Source organism: Mizuhopecten yessoensis, unplaced genomic scaffold (assembly GCF_002113885.1).
Source record: "Mizuhopecten yessoensis strain PY_sf001 unplaced genomic scaffold, ASM211388v2 scaffold8123, whole genome shotgun sequence".
Lineage (NCBI taxonomy): Eukaryota > Metazoa > Mollusca > Bivalvia > Pectinida > Pectinidae > Mizuhopecten > Mizuhopecten yessoensis.
The window spans coordinates 3,293,643-3,315,694 of record NW_018407390.1 but is presented as its reverse complement, the minus strand read 5'-3'; the positions used below and the strand labels follow the sequence as shown (position 1 = coordinate 3,315,694).

The following is a 22,052-nucleotide window of genomic DNA, read 5'->3' as shown; positions in this document are numbered from 1 at the left end:
CTAAATGCAGACATACAGAACGAAAACAACGGCAATGGCTAAATGCAGACATTCAGAGCGAAAACAACGGCAATGTGTAAATGTTGACATACTGAACGAAACAACGGCAATGTCTAAATGCAGACATACAGAACGAAAACAACGGCAATGTCTAATTGCAGACATACAGAACGAAAACAACGGCAATGGCTAAAGGCAGACATACAGAACGAAAACAACGGCAATGGCTAAATGCAGACATTCAAAGCGAAAAGAACGGCAATGTGGAAATGTTGACATACTGAACGAAAACAACGGCAATGTCTAAATGCAGACACACAGAACGAAAACAACGGCAATGTCTAAATGCAGACATACTGAACGAAAACAATGACAATGTCTAAATGCTGACATACTGAACGAAAACAACGGCAATGGCTAAATGCTGACATACTGAACGAAAAAAACGGCAATGGCTAAATGCAGACATTCAGAGCGAAAACAACGGCAATGTCTAGATGCTGACATATACAACGAACATACTGAACGAAAACAACGTCAATGTATAAACGCAGACATACAGAACGAAAACAGCGACAATATCTTAATGCGGACATACAAAACAATAATTGATTTCTAAACACCGAACAAAAACAAAGACAATGTTTAAACACTCTTGATACAGATGAACGGAACGAAAGACAAAAACAATCTTGAACAGGCATACATTATAACAAGATCGTGTCTGCTGTTGCTTCAACCACTACTATCCTATTCTGCTACCCGTAGTTTTGGAATAAACAGGAAATAAAATCTGTATTCTGTTATTGCCAATAGGGTGAATCCCTAATCACGTGTATACTCAATATATCCGTCAGTTTAACCACGGGTGATGGATAGGTGTGTATTACGTACCCAAGCTTGACAAAGTCATGAATCTATAAGAAGACTAATGAACACTCCTACATACACTGGAGAGGTGAAAATCCGAGGCTTTAGAAAGGATTTAATTTTTTTAGCATGGCAACAAATCAGGTGTTCAAATATACAGCGGTACTTTTGGTCCTGTTGATGCCAATGACATGTGGCTTCCTGTTCACAAGTAAGTAAATAATATTCATACGAGGACCTGGAGGTTTTGTTGAGCTTCTGTGACTCGTACAGCGGCAAGTGTGGTTCTATATATTACAAATCGTTGCCAACTTACGACCATGATGTTTATAAATGCGGTATATATATGATTTTTTTCAGTGCAGGTCATCCAAGTACGGGTATAATGTTTAAGGCATACAGTTTATAAACACTCAATTGTGTAATCTTTATACACTAGATTGTGCAGTTAAGGCACAAAATCACTACGTCAGTTAGCTATAGTAGTTCAGGAACACCAAGAAGCCTCAGTTTAGGCACACAGCTATAGTTTCCCACAATTAAAGCTTCAGTTTGCACATTGAACGTGACAGAGTTTTCGCTAGTTTAGGAACACATAAGATTGTCCCACTATATTTTTTAATATTTTATTGCTCTCAAAGCTCTATAATAAATAAATTATTATATTCTCTGTTCAAGAAAAGACTCCACAACAAGGGCAAAACTGGATGGGCCAAGGACCAGGCTCCTTTCAACAAGGACCTAACATGATGGGTCGTGGACCAGGCTCTTTTCAAAATGGCCCCAATATGATGGGCCCTGGACCAGGCTCTTTTCAGAATGGTCCAAATATGAACGGCCCTGGACCAGGTTCTTTTCAAAATGGTCCCAATATGATGGGCCCTGGGCCAGTATCTAATCGCCAGGGACCAGGGTCGTATCCCCCGGGACAAAGGCCTATCTCACCAGGGCCTTATTTTGCTCAAGGACCCTACCGGCAAGGACCATACCAAATGGGTCCCAATATGTACCAGGCTTGGCCAGGGCCTCACTCCCTTCCACCACGAAGGCCACTACAACCACCCAAACGATCGTTTTTCTCGTCCGTCGGACGTGTGTTCTCAAGTCTTTTCCGATTTGGAAACTTATTTATTCCAGCTGCACCAAAGTCTTAAACACATTAAATATATATGAAGGCGGACAAAGCCACAAAGGGCGCTTACTGGGCAGAAAGATGGAAATTACAAAGATAAAGATGTCTCAATGAATTGCAATATCCATGATCCATGATAAAAAGTAACAATTTTATCCGTTTCTAAGAAACTGCCAGCAAACTCCTTTAGTGTATAATTATATAGAAATTACACTGTATCAGTAAGGTATCTACCATGGTACATACATATAATACATATACACTGTATGTCTTCAAAATAATGTATATGAAAACGCTGTATGTTTTCCCTTGAAACAATAAAATAGTTTAGTCTCACAGACACCAGAGAATCATTCAAATTGTGTTTTGTAAACCTGGTCGTCTTCCGAGTTTGTCTAGACCTTTCCTGACGAATTTCGGGTAATATAACACCACACTATAGTTTGTTTTCATGATCAGGTCACCGTGATGTATGGCATTATTGTGAGTTCTTGCAATACCATCAAGGAATATATAAAGAATGAATAGTCAATACTAGAATAACAACATAATAAATTGTCAGTAACAATCGGTGACCCTGAACAGTCTAACGCGATGCCAGGACCATTACAATGAGGTTTTAGTCCACTACCATCATTCTCATACTCCATGGGTTACGCTCACTTACACTCTCTGTACCCCTGGGATATATGTATCATAGCAAAATTGAAGGCACGCAGCTAGCTATTTGATTGAGATTAGGTAAAAAAATGACCACGATTTCACAGATATGTGTATGGCGACAAAAAATGGTATGTCAATTCAATGTATATCCCTAAATCTGTTAAGTTGTCCACTTCATATATTCTGACCAGCACAACAATATTTGATGAAACAACAAAGAGTGCTAATGATGATCGTACCACAACTCTATTACACTCTACAGTTTAATAGGTCAGACGAGTCGGACCGAACCAATAAAGAAACTTAATTATCCCAAGGGAAGTAACACCCAGTCTGAAAATGTAGAGACACATCACAGCAGTGGGACACCAATCCATAAGGCACAGTCCACAATGTTTTAAGTGATAATAAAATATGAAAAGAAAAATTGTTTTAATTACATATTTTATTTAAGGCATCTGTTAATGTTGTGGTTGGACATCAGGTAGCATCTACAACATCAATATACCAACTACACACAAGTTATCAGTTTCTTCACATACAAAACACACCCAGCAAGTATTCTTTACCTTCACAATACACACAGCTTGTCATTTTCACATGTTTCCAACTATGCAATATTTGTTTCTAGTCAACATCATTGATCATAGATTCCCCAGTGACTGGATATTTACACCTAAACTACCATCATTCATTAAACAGCATCATTGAAGAGACAAATCAACAGATAAACTTAATATCAGTTATAACATTATCATCGTAAGTTAGACAACTCTGTCAGACATACTCTATTACTAGTAGTTTTCAACCTAATTTAAATCTCTAGAACAAAACACTACATAGCTATCATTGCATCATGATTGAACAGTTGGACCTTGGTAATGAGAGTACTAGTACTACACAGTAGTCAACGAGAACCAAATCTCGGGCATTGTTTAGATGTAGGTAATAAACAGGACATGTTACACGTAACCAACACTGAATGTACAGATAGCTTCTCTGGAGTAAACCTAATAGTCAAACTATTTTAACTCGGGCTCCTGAAACCAGACAATCATTATTCAGAACCTATTTGCACCACAATAACTGTACACATTAATCTGGAAATTTCCATTCCAGATGAGATTTAACAGTAACTAATGGTCCCACTCCTTATAAAACCATATCTACTGGCTTAAAACCATATCTACTGGCTTAAAACCATATCTACTGGCTTAAACTGGTCTTGTTGGTGAAGTTTTACAGTTACCGTGGTAACACAAGTGACAAGTGCATAACCAGACACTATAGTCCTTTGTAACAAACAGGTGTCCCATTTACAATTTGTACATTCCCTCATGTAAGTTAAAAACTATTAAAAACTAAGTGCTACAAATATGGAAAATAACCTAACTGACAATAAGTAAAAGTCTAGTTTCGTGCCATCCAGTATAAATTTGTTTATTAGAATATTGCATATTATACATTATGGTTTACTGAGAAATATTCGCCACAGTTAACTATAGCTGTTGTCACCCCTTCCCCACTTTAAATCACGATACAAAATATTAATTATCTGGGCTAGAGATTAATTTAAACTACCACTAGTCCATTTGGGTGGTATAGTTTCCAATCTTTAATTGTTTATGAGCAAATTCTACTAACTATATTGTTCAACAAGAGACTAAGTAAGCACTATCAAATTTTGACAAGACAATCGGGCTAGCGGTTTATAGTACCACTAGTCCAGCTTGAGATTTCACTAGTTTCAGACTATGGGGCTACCCTTACTTTCTAGCCCTGAATACATATCTTACTTAAAATATAAGCATTTGTTTTGTGAAAGATGAAATTAACAGTACATAATAATGTATGTGAAAATGAATTCAACAACAAAAAGAGAGTGTGGGGATTCACATGGAGTGAAAGCTGAAGTTTTTGTTTATGCACTATTTTGTTGTTTGCAATGTGTACCATGTTTAACCTAATAAACATTCATTAAAACTACCAGGGTATCATGTATGATAACAGGCACCATGTATATAGATATGAGATGTTAACATACACCCTTGGGTGCTAGCTTGTTGAGGTGGGAATCTGTGTTGGTATAGGCCATTTTAAGGTTAGGTTAGTGCCTTCTACTTCCACATGTTCGTAGAACCACTTTCGACAACACCGACACTCTGTGCCACACTTCTCCGAGCCACACTTGGGACAGGGGAAGTGGCAGCCCTCACACTCCATGTCCAGACAGTCACAGAGATCCAGGCTGTTGTCCAGCAGCACTCCTGTCTCGTCATACAGCTGGTTCTTACGGATACTGTGGACAGAAGAAATTAGTAAACTATCAAGTAAGTGACAGGGGATTCATCAGATAGTGTTAAAGGAGGAAATTACTGAGGAACACATTTCAGACCCTTAAAAATGAGGAGGACACCTCACCCTCTTAGAAATGAGGAATACACCTACATGTACATGTACACACATCAAAAGGAGCAATACACCTTGAAAAATGGCAAGGGGTGTAGGATAGGGAAAATCCACTGGAGGGATTTTCAAATTTGGTAAAACTTGAGGCTTTGACGAGGGTTTTGTCATATTTAAAAATCCTGAGGGTTTAATTTCCCTATCCTACACCCTTGGGCATGAAAGAGTATTTTTCTCTCATTCCAATCATCAGAATAAGCTCAGAAACCATGAAAATGCGTTTGGAGTGGCCACTTTTTTGAAAATATCAATTTTCCCCCTCAGCTTTGGAGACGAAAAACGAATTAGCCAGCCATATTTTGCATATCCCATATATGCAAACAATGATTGCGCAGATAAATTAATCACATCTTTCTAACATGTATGGTAAATATATAATAAAAAGTTTTAATTTCATCACGTCGCCTTTACCGCATTGCAGTATCGGAGAGTTCCAAATTTGTGACGTCACGTCATTGTTGAGCCATTGTCACGTCACGTCAAACGGGGTGTAAGATAGAAATTTCCTACACCCCTTTCTTACCCTGGACAGCTCTATCTCACACACAGGGAAATGAGAGAAAATCAAATCTTACAAATGAGGAGTGTAAACTTTAAATAATTTTGATTGTTTATTGCTATTAAGCTTGATTTTATATCATGGCCAATAACCCAGTATATCTATTAATCTTGACTGTAGATATAATTATCTTATCTGTATAGTATAGATCTGTATAATGGGTTAAATTTAATTGAAGATACAATTTAAAATGCAACTCAGATTTCCCAAAGATATATCAGTATAGTAAGTTATTTGTGACTTAAGGCAACATTACAATGCACCAGAGTCTTTGCTATACAAATATTCACTCTGTATATGGTGTTTTTGTATGTACTATTAGTATATATATGTAACACTTTGTCTCCCTAGATAGTATGTAACACTCTGCCTTCCAAAAACATTGAAGCATGTTTGGTGACACTAGGTGAAATATCAAGAAAGTTATGCTCTAGATGAACTTTAAAGGGCCATAAATTTTCTTAATAATATTAAGTTAATATACAGACATGTAAAATTCTGAAACATGTTTGCGCTATATTTATAAGGAATATTTAAAGCAATTAAAGCAGGAGAATGATGAGACCTGTCATTTGATATGGGTCATACAAATTGATTCCTTTATTTGTACATCTTTTTCATAAAATAAACAGATATTTACAAGCCTGCAGGAATACACAACTTTCCTTAAGAGGTCAAAACAAAAATTTACAACAGAAAATTTGTATATATAAATAATGATTATACTGTTTCAAAATTATCATCTCAGCCAATCAGAAAATGTGTTAAAAGTTGAACAAATAAGACGTCAGTATTCTGTAAATCTGATTCAAAACAAAACTCAATGTATGGGGAACACATCTGTAAGCTATATAACGGTGATACTGGTAAAGTGTATTTGTTTTTAAACATTTGGTTTGATCACAACACAGGTCTCTTTACTATGTATGTATTTATAGATTTTTTGGTAAATATGTAAATTATTACTTCTCTCTGTATATCCTTCTGTTCATTTTCCTCATCTCTCTGGCACTCCTCTCAGGATCAAAGTTATCCATAAACTTTCCTGGATTAGCAAATGTCAGCATACGGAGCTGCTTTGTGACGGTCTAGACGAGTAAAACAAGATAGCAAATAATTTGTAAACACTGAAAGAAAAACGCAATTTATATTGGTTATAGTGTATATCACAGTTGTGTTTCACCTAAATTTTGATGCATGGTGATATTTCATAGAATATTGAGATAACTATTTAAAGAGGTATTTGCTATGTAATATTTTAGAAGAGATGAATATAATACACTGACAATGAACAACAAACAACCAAGATTTCTATTCATGCTTTAACTGAAATTAATGAAAAATCTATACACATTTTAGTACTACTATAAACATGTAGTCTAAACAAAAAGCAAAAACAAAAATAAATAAATAAAACTAAATTATATGAATGCAAACATAATTTTACATTAAACAGAAACCTGCAACATTTCGTGTAAAATCTTCATAATTATATCTTGAATAAAACTAGAATTCTACATACAATGTAAGTGAATGTGTCACCTGCATGCATATGCCACAGCTCAGGGCTAGACAATAGGGATAGCCCAACAGTCTGGAACTTGAGAAATATTCAGTTGCCCGGACTAGTGGTTCAAAAAATCATTAGTCCAGTTGACTAGTCCACTGATCATGAGTAATCAAAATTTGATATTGCCTATCTTGTTGAATAATATCGGGTAAGGGGAATTCAATTGCATTTAAACTGCTGCCCCAATTGACCATAGCTAATGGTATTCAAAATTAATTTCTGGCCCTGATTAAGGAATGAAATACATTGTATTTGCTGTAGGGGCCTTGAATCCCACTTCCTTCTTTTTTGGAAATGAGGTTAAATTTGCCCAGAAGAGCCCCAAGAAATGGCATTCACATATCCCGGCTGAAATGGTTCAGGTGGTGCAGAAATTTTCCACAATTCACGAACGCTCTTGGGCCGAACTGTAGGCAAAGCTAAACAAGCAAATTCGTGGAATTTATATCCCCCGCTTGCAGGACATATTGTAGATTTACATTATTGAGGTTAGGTTAAAACATGCGAGTATCGTGCTGTTGAGACATAATGTAAAGCTTGAAACTTGAAGAAAAATAAAACCCCTATACCTCATTGATAATCCATAAATATGCACAAATCACATCAGTTGGCAAACTTAGCATGATGTTCATACGGAATTTGGTTGAAACATCTGAACAATATCTACAGCAATATTAATTAGCACACGAAAACTAAAGAGTGCCTGAGATGGTTGGAAAGACAGAGGAACACAAATTTTGTTATCAAGTTTGCAAGAATTGGGCTCATAATTGCTAGAGTTATTACCGGAGAGTAAATAACAATATCTCAGGAATAATTTGTCCTTCTTTTTAACGCATCAACTAATTTACTGTATATAATTAATGTATCTTAAAATCTACATGTGAATTGGCCTTGTTTTATAAAGAAATAACATAAACTAGCAATATATAGTCAGCATATGAGTTTCGGTCAGGCACATCTGGACTCCTCAATCTACATGTGCCAAGCTAATATTCTTAAGGTCAGCCTCAGTTCAGATCTGCGCCCGTCATTTTCTTTAAGGTTCAACTGTTTCAACTAGTTGAACCAGATACGCGAAAGGGGCCACAGCCACGTTGTGTAACTGTTTATTCTTATGGATGAATTAGGATCACCCCATTTTTGTTCAAACCTGTACAGCAGTTTGGAAAGACATGTTGTTTAAAGCAAATCATCCATTCTTACCATTTATGACCCGCCTCTCAGCATCTTTACTTGTATACCTTTTGACCCCTATGGTCTAAGAAGCATGCATGCTACCATAATTGGGTTGAAATATATGCCCAGTTGTTTTGGGTGGGAAGAGATTTCATTCACAGCAAATCAACCTACATTGTATTTGACCCTGGTCCTAACTAAGCCCTTAGGATGGTCAGCCCTTCTTTTGTATAAATTATTATGCTCATTAGTTTGGGAGTAGATGCAGTTAAATGCAAAAGTTGATGGACTACAGATGATAAATTTATGACAGATGAAGCACCACCATCAGAGTGTGATGAAAGTTATTGGATAATTCAGAACTTCTATCAAAAGAATTCAACCAGAAATTAAACGGCCATCAGCCAATCATATCACAGCAGTCCCACTTAGTATCCATGAGCATTGCTGAGCCTCAATTTTTAGTGAAAGGCAAAAGCATACTAGAAAATTATCATACAAATCTGATAATTCCTCTAAATAGGTCATCTGAAATCTATCAGGCAATCAGATCGGAGCAGCCTCATTATGTAAGTTTAAGTCTGGCCGAGTATCAAACTTGAGACTTGGATATATACCCTGCATAATATAAGTTCACCAAACAAGTTTGATAAAAATCTGACAATACTCTCAATAGATAGATACAATGTATAGTCTGGAGTAATATCTAATATGAATCTAAGCTAAATGCACCAACATCCACATTGAATTTTGTATCAAGCTAAAAATGGATAAAATTAAAAATGAACAATTAATCAATTGATGATAGGTGTCATGTAGATTTCATGCAACATCAACTGATGGCCACTAACATTGGCATGATATATAAAGTATGGTGTAAAAATAAACGGAATTTGTAGAAAGATTCATGACATATCTTGTATACAAACTTTTCACTTCAAAAGTGTTTTATTAACATTTGACCCCAAAACCTTGATCAATGTCCACTAAAATCTAATTAGGTGTAAAAGTTAGAACTTTACTAAAGCTAGCTTCCATGCTATCATTTAAATACAAGCTAATGCCATACGGTTATGTTATGAGATATCTAGTACAACACAAGTTTTGTTTACTTCAAAAAGCTATCAAGTACTTGTGCAGACTTTGATCATTTAACCTTAAACTGATATTATCAAGTTCTTACCAGGTGTTGAACTCCATATGCATATTTCCATTACATATATGGCTAAATTCATAATAGATCTGTTATCAGTTAGTGGGATATCTTGTACATGTATACATCACATGTATGCCATTTTATTTCCAAAATAGCACATACATGGATAAAACATCTTAGCTATGGCTATATAGGACCAAGGGAAAGTTGGGGAACTTATGCATCTCAAATTTGAGAAAAGTTTGTCCAGAAATTCTTGAGAAATATTGCAAAAAAATTTTGAACCATCACAATGAATCCAAGATGGGAACCTGGAAGCCATCTTGTTGTTCTGAACAGTACAATAACAGGTGCACATACAAAAAAGGGGAACCTACACACAGGAGTATGAAGTTTTAGAAAGATTGATCATGCATGCGTTTTTGGGAAATTGTAACAACAAATTTTATCAACTGCAAAATCCAAGATGGCTACCAGCTGCCAGCCATCTTGTTTTTTGTTCAGCATCAAAATGAAACATGCACTACAAAGAATATTTGGAATCAACCTATGAATTTTGAAAAAGATTTGTCCATGCTGAGAATTATTTCTGAAATAGTAATTAATAATAAGAATTGATAAATATAAAGGGTGGACAACAAGCAGATGGATGACGGACCAAGAAAGAAGGACAATTGAATCTATATATTCCGTCTTTGCGTATTGCAGAGTTATCTTCTCTTAATTGGGAGCAGGTATTGATTGTTACGTCACTTATTTGTGAGAGTAACGTCATCAATTTTTGAGAAAACGACATAATTTTCTCACACAAACCAATGACGTAACAATCAATCCCTGCTCCCAAGAGAAGATAACTCTGCAATACGCAAAGACAGAATAGCCCACCATGTGACAATGACGGGCTAAAAATTTGGGAAGTCAAAGACACACTTCCAAGGGTCTAATGAAAGCCCTGCCATTCCTCTGCATTCTCAGTCTGTATTCCTTTTTCATACTTTCTCCAAATCATTATCTTTGTTAGTTTTTCCAGAGACGTATATAATACGTATGGTTTTTCTGAACTTTTTATATAATATTATCTTCATTTTTCTATATAAGGTGAGCAAGTTCATTGAAATATATATATATACATGTATATATTCTCTGTATTATAACCTGTGTTTTATCTGTCATTTTTCAGTGTATATTCATTCCAAATTATGGAATACAAAAGGTATTCGGTCCTGGAACAATATAATACGAAAAATCTATTTGGTCTTTTTTATGGAGAAAATATGAAAATTGATATGGGGCCTGAACTCAAGTTATTTAACAAATCTTTATCTTGGTCTGGGGATCAGATTTGATATACACTTAGATGTTTAATTACCTCATAACCCAAGTTCAGAGCTGGGTATGGATTTTCTCTAGTAGGTTTGCCTTCAACAAAATGCTCTGAGCACACATACACATGTTTAGGCAAGGTTTCACGGTTTATAGCTTTTATCCATTCCAGTCGCATCTCATCCGCCGACGGCAAGATATAGAAACTAAATGGCAGTAAACAGGTACAGTCATTGTGTATTTGGGATCCATGTTCCTCACAAATTGATGTTTTCCATTCATTCAATTTCTTGTGGTTGTTGTCGCATCCAATCATACAACAACTTGTACCACCTGATTTGTGTTTTCCTACGTTTTCTGCAGAAGCACTGGCCATTGTTTATACTCACTTAGGCGTCACATTTAATAGTAAACCCTACAGTAACATAATCCAAACAAGTCTTGTTAGCTTAAGTGTTTTTCTTTTGACCGATTTTTTGGCAAACTATTTCACCCAGATTTCATTTGTTCAAAACTTACATTTCCATCGTCACTACCAGTACCATCGTTAGAATTTGCATTATCATCTTCGATTACAACTGGAGTTATTTCTTGGGATATCTTTTTGTCGTTGCCATTAGACTTGGCTTTGTTCTTGCAGCTTCTTTGTCGATCGATTCGTCGCTCTTCCATTTTAAAGCGCCCTCTACAATTTTGTCTGTAGTCCGAGCACTGAAAGTGTTTAACCAGATGGCGATTCAGAAGAGCGTATTTTGGACACCGATCACTCACAAAATACACTCCGCTGCTGGTTGCTGTCAATTCAGGTTGTCAGTGATTTCGCTATCAAACAGCTACAGGGAAAATGTCGCAGAGCAGGTATTAATCAAACCACGGAATTAGATTAGATTATCTAAGTCCGTAATCAAACCAAATGTCTGAAACATTCTTGATATCACACGTTTAGTTAATTACAAACTGTCTTACCTAATATGAAAAGGTAAAGAGCGAAGTTTTAAATTTGTTGATCTGTGTATTTACTGATTCAGATTTTTGTAGCATAGATGATTTATCTTTATCAATATACATTGACTGATCCAATACTAGCATTATTTCAACGGAGGGAGAGCGCATGCTACAGTCAGTTAAAACTGCTCGGCCGCGTTGAATGCCTCGGGCTTGTTAATGATCACTGGTAGATACATGATAATTTGTTTATATTTGGATATAAACTAAACCTAAGGTGTTCAGAGTTATTTTACATGGTTAGGGGTTTAGATTGACTTTCGTTAAAAAAAAATACCTGCATATATATACGAGAAGGGAGGAATGCTCTCGATGTCGAAAAATCGACCCCACCTAACATCCTTGCATCAAAACCCCCTATCTAGTTCAAGTTGATGTACGAAAAATGCTTAATAATGTACCGTTAGAAAGATGAATACATTTTCTTTTGAAAACCTCCTATATGCACGTAAAGCGTTCTCTCCATTTGCGGTCCAAACACACACTATTTCCTAGTTTCAAAGTTTTTTCGTGAAATGACTGCGAAAAACCTAAAGCCAAGAGAGGGCCTGCACACAAAGCCTGCTCATTTTGTGCTCACCTGGCACCCACCAGGCTTAAGGCAGGCACTTTGATCAATCACGATATCAAAGCATAAAAGTTAAACCAGCAAGCTTCCTAAGCCACTAGTGACTACTGAGCCAATTTCAATGAAAGTTTTCAGGTACGAAAACTACCCCCTGATGGTGTGCATCCAGAGTCATGGCTCTTTGTTGAAGTAACCTTTGTCCACGGCCTAAACTACTGGGCTGATTTCAATAAAAGTTTACAGATATGTTATTACACCCTGACATCGTCTATTTAGGTAGTACTTGTTTTATTGCGACCTTTTGGAGGTAAATAATTAAACAAATACAATATAGTCAAATACAGTTCTTAATTAATTAGCATGTTCACACTCATGCATTGTAGATATTGTGTATAGAAAATCATGACTAAATTTAAGATTTAATGTAGCTTTCTGTTTTTTTAAATTTAGATGATGACCTTTCTGGACCTGGGATAATCAGACACGCTGAAGCCCACCTTTGCTACAATGACGTGGCAGTATGGGTAACCAGAATGTGAGAGGTCACCATCTCTGGCCGACAAGTTGCATGCCAGGTATCAACCGTAACATCGATTCTGACGTCCCGCTCCAGAGCAGCGGGTCAGAGGAGGAGGGAGATGTTGATAATGTGACATGGCGGGAACTTGAAAATGCTGTTGTGAACAACGACGGAGAATGTCTAGATCAACTGATCAACTGTGGTGCAAATATCAATACGCCACTGAATGAAAAAGGAGAAACGGCATTGATTCTGTCAGTGAAACTTACTCATTTACAGCTGGTACGTATCTTACTTGCACAGACTGTATGTAAAAAGAACTGTTTGAATGTGAATAACTGTTCAGCATTAGACCTTGCTATCATCACTGCCTTCGACAATCGTCTGGAGCCACGCCATAACTTGGCATGGCAGATCATCAAGTGCCTTATGGAGGCCAATTCCGAACCAGTCTGTAAAGATGCCATGATGTATGTCATACGAACTGCCTTGAAATACAATGATGAGTTGTTTCTGTACAGGCTCATACAGGCTGCCATTGACTGTTCAAAGTCATTTAAATTTCATGAGCTTCTCCTCCAGAAACTACACAGACATCAGCCAATTTACATGGATAGCATAGACCCATTGTTGATGAATGCATCAGACTTCAGTGTGAAACTGGTACGTTATGGGGTACCCTCAGATCTTGAATATGTGGTGAATTCCTTTATGTACTACCTGGAATCTTACTGGGACTCCAAGGAGAACAAGAGCAGTGTCTTACAGAAGTTGATCCTGTATTCTACAGCTGCGGGTTGGTGCTGGTCTCAGCAACAGATATCTCATATTCACCAGGTCAACCCTGCTGTTGGGCGCTGGTGTAGTCGACAACTCACCAATCCCCAGTCATTGGGCCATCTAGCACGCAAAAAAATTCGAAGAAGTCTTGGAACTGATATCTCATTAGGAATCAGCAGTCTGCCGTTTCAGCTACCAGAGTGTCTCAAATTGTACCTCATTCTCAAGGATGTTGACGAGATCTTGAACAGCAGGATTCCAATTAAAGAAATATTTCTCTAACTGTTAAAACTATGTTTATATTTGTACCATTGGTGATATTATATTTATACTGTCTTGGTCAATAGTAATTCTGCAGCATTTTGAAGTTTTCTACAGTTAGATAACCATACCCTATTAGAGAAGGACTAGCGCTTGTAGCTGAAAAAGATTTAATTTTCTAAAGCCAGTGAAATAAATATTGTTTACGATACAGCTGATACTTCAGATTTTGTATAAAATAAATTTGTTAATTTTCACAAAAATTAAGGAACACAATTCGCCAATCAGTATTGTAGAATTAGTAAAACTTGAAATGTGCATACATATATATATATATTGGTACTACAGTAGTATATAAATATGTATCAAAATTTATCAAGTGTATAACATAGTGCAGATGCCAAAACATTAGTGTGAGATTTTTTTTTACTACACAAGTTTTTTTTATTTCGGAATTACATATATGTGTGCACCCTAACTTAGAATTGTATTCATTATGTGGTACTCATTCTGTCAATGTTTTTTTTTTATCTTAATACTATTTAAAATTAGAAATGCTTCGTTTATTAAAGGACTCACACAACTAAATCATTTACTATATGTTATTACCAAACATTTTAGCTTATAACTTTAATATTTGAAGTTCAAAACCAGTGAAAACTGTCTAGATTCATAAATTCATACCTTGCAAAGGCTGCATAATGACTTTTTGGTAGGTTTAGTGGCATATTGTAGTGTCACTGCGTCAAGAAGTTGACAACCGGAAGTTAACAAGCAAAATCAGTGACCAAAAACAGAAACGCCCCCAGACATTTTGCCCCTGTGCAAATCCACACACAGACATGGAAATATATCAAAAGTATATAGTTTTCAAAAGTTAAATACCTGAACATTTCATTTATCTAAAAATCTGTCATCAGTTTCTTATTAAACTCCTTCAGTGGCCCAGTAATTAGCCAGAACTTATTTTAGATAGGAACTACAAACGTATGAAACACTTGCTGATTTGCTGATTTAGTTATGCAAGTCCTAAAAGTGATTGATGATATATATACATGTGCATTACCACTAATGGTAAGTGTGCCAAAACTTGTCCCGAAAATTGATCCCAAAAAAATGCATAAGTGCTACTTTACACTTGACAATGATTTGTAACTGTCATGTGTTTGTTTTGAGATAATTAAGTTTCCAAAAAAATTGTTTGATACATTTACTGTGTGTATTTATAAATCTGAACATTTCTGATCCTAAAACCTATCATTTAAAACTTAGACCAACCTTAAAATATTCTCTGTTTGTCTTTGTTCGACCCAACCCTTTGATGTTTGGGTCGGTAGGTAGGAATGTTTTTTTTTTCTAACAATAAAAAGATAGGCGATTAATTAATGAACAACTCCTAGGTATTAGAGAAAACATTACTGGCTTAACTTTTTTAATTCAAAAAAATAATAACAACGTATTTAAGTTAAATTTCAGTTCAAAAAGTGTGAAAAAAAGTTTTGGTCAGAATATGCAGCCCCAATTGGTCGGTCTATGACCAACAAACTTGATATTATTTTTCGTTTCCAATTGTAAAATTATTCGTGCTTTTTTGTGCATAGTAAGATGTTTGACTTTTTATGTGTTCATGCTTGGTTGGTATTATTTGTGTTGTGGTGATAGAGATTAATATTAAGATATCACATACTGAAGCTGACATTTTAATATAAGATCCGACATCAATATTTCTATAAAACTTCCAAGACTAGCACACACACACACTGGTTAACAGAAAGTGGACTGATATTTTTATGTTAAGGACATTATAACTCGCTGCCTTTGTGTAAAACACAACAGTTTTGTAGCTGTCGGTGCACAAAACGTTTACTTAGAGGTTGTCTTGTAGAAAATATGTGAGTAGTTTCCATGACATCTTTATACACATTTCATAACAAAACCACACAAATATTTTCATCTAATATTGCTTATAACACAGATATTTTGTGAAAACAAATACATACATGACTTAATTTTTCAAACAGATGATTTTGTTGCCTAATGAAAACGTATTGCAGTGTCTACATATATGTAGTTTCACTTTATTTATATTAATGCCCTGCCTTATCTACAATTATCAGCACCCCTGGTATGAAGGACCAAGATTATTGGGGTACTGCAGCATCTTTCTTCTATTCTCCGTCCATTCCATCAACTTTCTCTTCAGATGATTTCTTACCAGATTCATAGGGCATACAGATATGATATCTACCTATAGCTTGCTGGTGGAAAGGACTATAAAGTTCACTCAAATTAGTAACTTAAACCAACATCCAAAGTAACAGAGGTCAAATATATTAATAATATATTTATAGTCTTGAAAGCCTAGACTTGTATAGATCTACCTGTAGCTTAATATTGTACAACATATCATGGTTCAGTCTCCTTGCATCAAAAAAATAATTGGATATCTGGAAAGGTGATACCTGCCTGCAAAATGTTGGATCTGCCCCCGCATTTGTGATGTTTGAAATGTTCATTAAATGAGTATTAATGTATGTAAATAAAAGCATGTTTGTTGTCTGCTTTATCAACACCAAATTAACAAGTTTGTTCACACTACAGTAAACTTTTATGTATCAGGAATTCAGAAGTGATATAAACCTTAGTAGATAAATTATCTCCCTTTGGCTGTCGGAAAAAAGATAAATTACATTCACATAATAATGTATTAAAATGTACTCGGTTTCAGACTTTTTTCCTCTTGTGATGTTTACAGATGTTTCATTTTTCAAGAATATTTAAACATTGAAGAATTACTAACTCCTGAATTACAGACTAAGTTTGATTGTTATACACGAGCTACATCATTGTATATATATACAATGTAGTTTTATACATTTTTTTTTGTTGTTAGAGAAAGAAAGAATAACAAGCAATACTCTGTTATGTGTATTTTAGTTGGTTTAGGTTATCAACCTATCAGCACATGTTTTGGTGCTGCAGTAAGTGTTCTCACCTGTTGCATGTAATAAGTTTGAACTAAATGTCAGTGTTTTATGTGAAATACAGGTGTAGATAATTAGCAAAACTGGTATGGTAGTAAATAACATTAAAACTTGTACAACATGTACTGCATTCATGTTATTCAATCCATGTTTACTTACAGAGAATATTGAGATATTTACTCCCATGACTACAGTCATTTTGTTTCCCACAGATGCCTTAGTGTTTTAAATTAATAACTCTCAGGGTGAGAGAACAGGAGTGTACCTGGTACCCAGCAATAGTGAGTTTTCATATGTTACAACACTCCTCAAACTATTTGAATGATGAACTAAAGCTACCATTAGATTGTGTAGCTTTAGTTTTTTTAAACTTAAGTTATTGAATTCCTATAATAAGATACTTAAAAAACACCACTGTGGCTAACCCGACTGGTCAATTAACATGGTGAAAAGAGACGTAGAAAATGACAAACAGAGACAGAACAAAAGAGATGAGAATCAGGCCAAATGAAAAGGCTGGATCACAATACCCTACGTGCAAGGGACATCTGAGGCATTTGACCGGGTGATAAGGAAACGATATTTCAGCACCCTGATGAGGCCATTGACAACACTCAGACAGTTACTTGTGCACCCCAAAAATATACATTGATTTGAAGAGTGCTAAACGGCTAAACTTTTGATGTCGTATACATTTTATCATATTGTGGACAAGACAAATATTTTATTTCAACTTGATAAATTTAGGGGTAACACACTGTATTGATTTTTATTACCGGGTAATTGCAAATTTCCTAGTAATCACTCAAACCATATACTTCACAGGCTAAAACTGTCCATTTCCATACTTGTGAAATGAATAGCTTTTCTAACACACATACCAGTGCATGCTATTTCATTTTAAGATGTCAGATTATTCATCATCCTCTTTTAAAAGTGTGTGTCCTACCATTGTTTACAATAAATGCCAACCACATACTTTGATTTATTTACTTATCGCTAATGTAATTACCAGAATTCACGCAATGATATTTCTGTCATTTCAGTATATATACACATTATATATTGTATTACCAGAAAGTTTTGTGTATGTACAATGTACATAATGTTGAAAGTTAATAAAACATTTGAAATGTGTGCCATATATTTAGTATTAAGTCATAGTTCATTTGTGAATGAGCTATACATTCCATATTCCAATGCTCTATAAAGCTGGTAACAGCTTGAAATATTGTAAAATATGTTACAACTGGCAATATTGATACAAATTTACAGTTGAAGTTCAAGATAATCTCAACACATTATCACTGTGTCCCTCAGAGCTTTGTTTGAAATTTGTTTTACCATGATTTAAGCAAATATGATCAGAAGTTCGTTAAAGAACACAGGGCATTTTTGTATACATTTTCGTATATATTTACAAAATCAGATAGAGTGCATGTATTGTTATTATACAGTGGAATCTTGTTAATCAGGTAAATAAAACACTGTTTCAGCTACAGATATTGATATAATTGCAACTATGAAAAGCTAGAGTTCTTTTATAAAAAGTTTCTGGTAAAGGAAAAATATCCAGTTATCTTAAACTAAACTGGAAATTTTTAACTGATGAATTGTACATGTATTGAAAAATAAAATAAAATCAATTAATCAATTATTAAGGTTCTACTGTATTCCCATATAGGTTGTTACAAACCAAGCCAAATAGATGTGCAGTCGTGTGTGTTCTCTTTGTAGATGTGCAGTCTTGTGTGTTCTCTTTGTAGATGTGCAGTCTTGTGTGTTCTCTTTGTAGATGTACAGTCTTGTGTGTTCTCTTTGTAGATGTGCAGTCTTGTGTGTTCTTTGTAGATGTACAGTCTTGTGTGTTGTCTTTGTAGATGTTCAGTCTTGTGTGTTCTCTTTGTAGATGTGCAGTCTTGTGTGTTCTCTTTGTAGATGTACAGTCTTGTGTGTTCTCTTTGTAGATGTGCAGTCTTGTGTGTTCTCTTTGTAGATGTGCAGTCTTGTGTGTTCTCTTTGTAGATGTACAGTCTTGTGTGTTCTCTTTGTAGATGTACAATGTTCAACTAAAAGTGCTCAATTTTCCAATATTAATTTTCTTGTTGCTGGTTTTGAAAAAACTCAGGAAATATTTGAAGCTTGCTATTTGAAGCTTGCATTCGTTTTCTGACAAGCAATTATTTTGTTACCTCATTTTCCTGTAAAATAGTGTACAACCTTTTTTCTGGTTAGGTGTTTTATTCCTGTTTGATGTGGTGTTATGGTCATGTGCTGTTCACTTATCTTTTGTGAAATGTCATTACATGTATTTGTAATGTTTACAGTGTTAATGTATATGGTTGAAGAGCTGGTCACTTTATTATAACACTTCATGCCAAAATCAGTGAAAGACACATTAACAGAATTTGGTATCAGAACATGTTTTCTAGGTACATCAACTTCAACATTGAAGTACCCTTCAGTATTTACAATAGATATGCAACCTTCTGAAATTTTGCTGTTTTGAAATAAATAGTCTGAGAGTAGGGGAACACTCGGAATCTGTTGATAATTAGTGTACAGTACTAAGCAAAGACTTCAGCCGTGTATGGTGAGGTATTTTAAACCTTGGTCGATCCAACAGTAAATAAATAAAGTTATTTGCCATAAGTGAATTTGTAAATCATTGCCTTTAGTCATCAGAACAGATTATTTTATTACGAGGAGAAAATACTCTTTGATTTGTGTATACAAATTTAAATTGGATGAGAAAAGGCTTCACAATATTTATTTTTAGGTTACCTGAGCTTTGCTCAAGTGACCCATCCTAATCGCTTTCCATCCAGTGTCGTGCGTAAACTTTTTACATTTTCAACTTTTTCTCAAGAACCAGTGGATGGATTTTTTTTATTTTTATTTTTACTTGGTGAGAATTATCCTTGGAGAAAGATGGTTTTAAATTGTAAAATTGGGATTCCTATCCCAACCTCTGGGGCCAGGGTGGTGCCCCAAAGGGAAAATTAATCAATATTTCAAAAATCTTCTTCTCCAGACTCAGAGGTACTACAGTGATTTTCTCCGCATAAAAAGAAAAATCATAAGGGGCTTTATTTAAATTGTAAATTTTAGGGCCCCGGGCTATCCGTTCTCCCTTGGGATGGGGGTAAAGTTTACTACAGTTTATATAGGGAAATAACACTTTTGGGTATATTTTATCCATTTTCAGCAGAAAATTACTCAAACTTAGTCAGAATCATATTTGGTGAACGAGGGTATTACATTGTAAAATTAGGATTCCTGCCTGATCTCCAGGGGCTAGGGCGTGGGCCCCAAAGGGAACATTTACCAATATTTTCAAATTCTTATCTTTTGAGGACATGACAAGTACCAGGTATTTTATTTCACTTAGTTTACATGCTGATTTCCACATCACATCTAAACAATAAAATAAAGCTACCAGTACCTATGATATAACTCAGGTGACCGCCCTTGGGCCTGTTGTAAAAATTCATTTATGGCCAAATACTGTATTTCTATATTCTGTTGTGATCTAATATGAACAATTCCCTCTTTGAATGGTGTGCTTATGATAGGTGGTAAGTCATTTTTTAGCTCACATGGCCCGAAGGGCCAAGTGAGCTTATGTTGTGGTGCGACATCCGCCCAGGGTACTGATATGTGGCCTGTAGCATGCTGGGATGACGGGCTACCAAGTCTGTTCAAATGAATGACCTTGACCCACTTTCAAGGTCACAGGGGTCAAATGTCTTAAATTCTTCAAACGACTTCTTCTCATTAACCGAAAGGCCCAGGGTACTGATATTGGGCATGTAGCATGCTGGGATGAATGACCTTGGCCGACTTTCAAGGTCACAGGGGTCAAATGTCTTAAAATCTTCAAACAACTTCTTCTCAATAGCCAAAAGGTCCAGGGTACTGATTTTTGGCCTGTAGAATGCTGGGATAAAGGACTGCCAAGTTTTTCCTAATAAATGACCTTGACACACTTTCAAGGTCACAGGGGTAATATGTCTTAAAATCTTCAAACGACTTCTTCTCAATAACCAAAAGGTCCAGGGTACTGAAATTGGGTGTGTAGCATGCTGGGATGAAGGACTACCATGTTTGTTCAATTGAATGATCTTGACCCGCTTTCAACATAATGTCCTTGTTCGGCTTTCAAGGTCACAGGCGTCATGTGTTCAAATCTTTTAATAGGTTCTTATGAATCAAACACTGATATTCTGCCTGTAGATTTATTTTAGTCCACTTTTCAGATTACAAGTGTGAGATTAATACCAGGTGAGCGATGCAGGCCCATTGGGTCGCTTGTTTTATTTTATATTAATTTCAAATCAACAATCAACATCAAAGGGAAAACTTGTGTCCTAATATGTTGACCGTCGGTGTATATAACAGTCTTTTACTGAGATCTGAGGCAATCAGGAGCAAGTTAAATAATCCACTTGCCAAACCAATTCGCACAGTTTAGCCATTGTTTGGTGTAATTTATGCAATTAAATATAAACAAATCTGGTGAGGCCCGGTAAAAAGTTTGTCAGTTTTACTTCACAAGGATCTGATGATTACCTCTATTGGTGACAATCTGTTTTTGTGATAGTTTCAAGATTACCAGTCTGCCACATAGACACAGCTACTTCATATCACAGGAACACCATAGCTGGTTTAACTCATTTACCCCTGACATTTCATAAAGAACTATTCCAACTTTTGAATTTGAGGAGAGTCTTCAGGGGTGAATGAGTTAACTCCCTTTCAAAACATATCTACGGCAATGAGGATAACTCCTTAGGCACAGCTGAAGCTTCTCGAGTGAGAGCATATATGTATAAACTGAAGCTTACGGAGAAGAAAGGGGAGTCCAGGGGCACGCTCCACAGGAAAACTTTGAAAGCTATAAGTTCTATATTGGATTCTTGACCTTTTAGAGAACTTTTAGCAGTTAAATATGTGATAGTATTTTGAAATATTTGCTTTAATATTTGTCCTTGGACAAAATTTCTTGACTTTTCT

The 22,052-nt window shown here is 35.6% G+C and overlaps 3 protein-coding genes across 4 annotated transcripts; 2 read left to right on the top strand and 1 right to left on the bottom strand.

Annotated features, from left to right (window-relative positions):
* The first annotated feature begins 965 nt into the window (after positions 1–965).
* LOC110455006 (spidroin-2-like) lies at positions 966–2,692 on the top strand. The gene is made up of 2 exons (XM_021504874.1): positions 966–1,081; positions 1,549–2,692. Exons 1-2 carry the CDS (start codon positions 1,000–1,002, stop codon positions 2,022–2,024), a joined length of 558 nt encoding a protein of 185 aa, XP_021360549.1. The 5' UTR covers positions 966–999; the 3' UTR covers positions 2,025–2,692.
* Positions 2,693–3,098: 406 nt separating this feature from the next.
* LOC110455005 (ARL14 effector protein-like) lies at positions 3,099–11,608 on the bottom strand. 2 transcript variants are annotated; one of them, XM_021504873.1, is made up of 3 exons: positions 11,438–11,608; positions 6,657–6,778; positions 3,099–4,964 (listed from the first exon to the last, which is right to left on the bottom strand). In XM_021504873.1, exons 1-3 carry the CDS (start codon positions 11,588–11,590, stop codon positions 4,721–4,723), a joined length of 519 nt encoding a protein of 172 aa, XP_021360548.1. In that variant the 5' UTR covers positions 11,591–11,608; the 3' UTR covers positions 3,099–4,720. The 2 variants fall into 2 exon arrangements, with proteins under 2 accessions (XP_021360548.1, XP_021360546.1); XM_021504871.1 differs by having other exon boundaries at positions 10,965–11,525.
* An 83-nt stretch (positions 11,609–11,691) lies between these two features.
* LOC110455027 lies at positions 11,692–14,618 on the top strand. The gene is made up of 2 exons (XM_021504911.1): positions 11,692–11,776; positions 12,942–14,618. Exon 2 carries the CDS (start codon positions 13,012–13,014, stop codon positions 14,071–14,073), a length of 1,062 nt encoding a protein of 353 aa, XP_021360586.1. The 5' UTR covers positions 11,692–11,776; positions 12,942–13,011; the 3' UTR covers positions 14,074–14,618.
* The last annotated feature ends 7,434 nt before the right edge of the window (positions 14,619–22,052 follow it).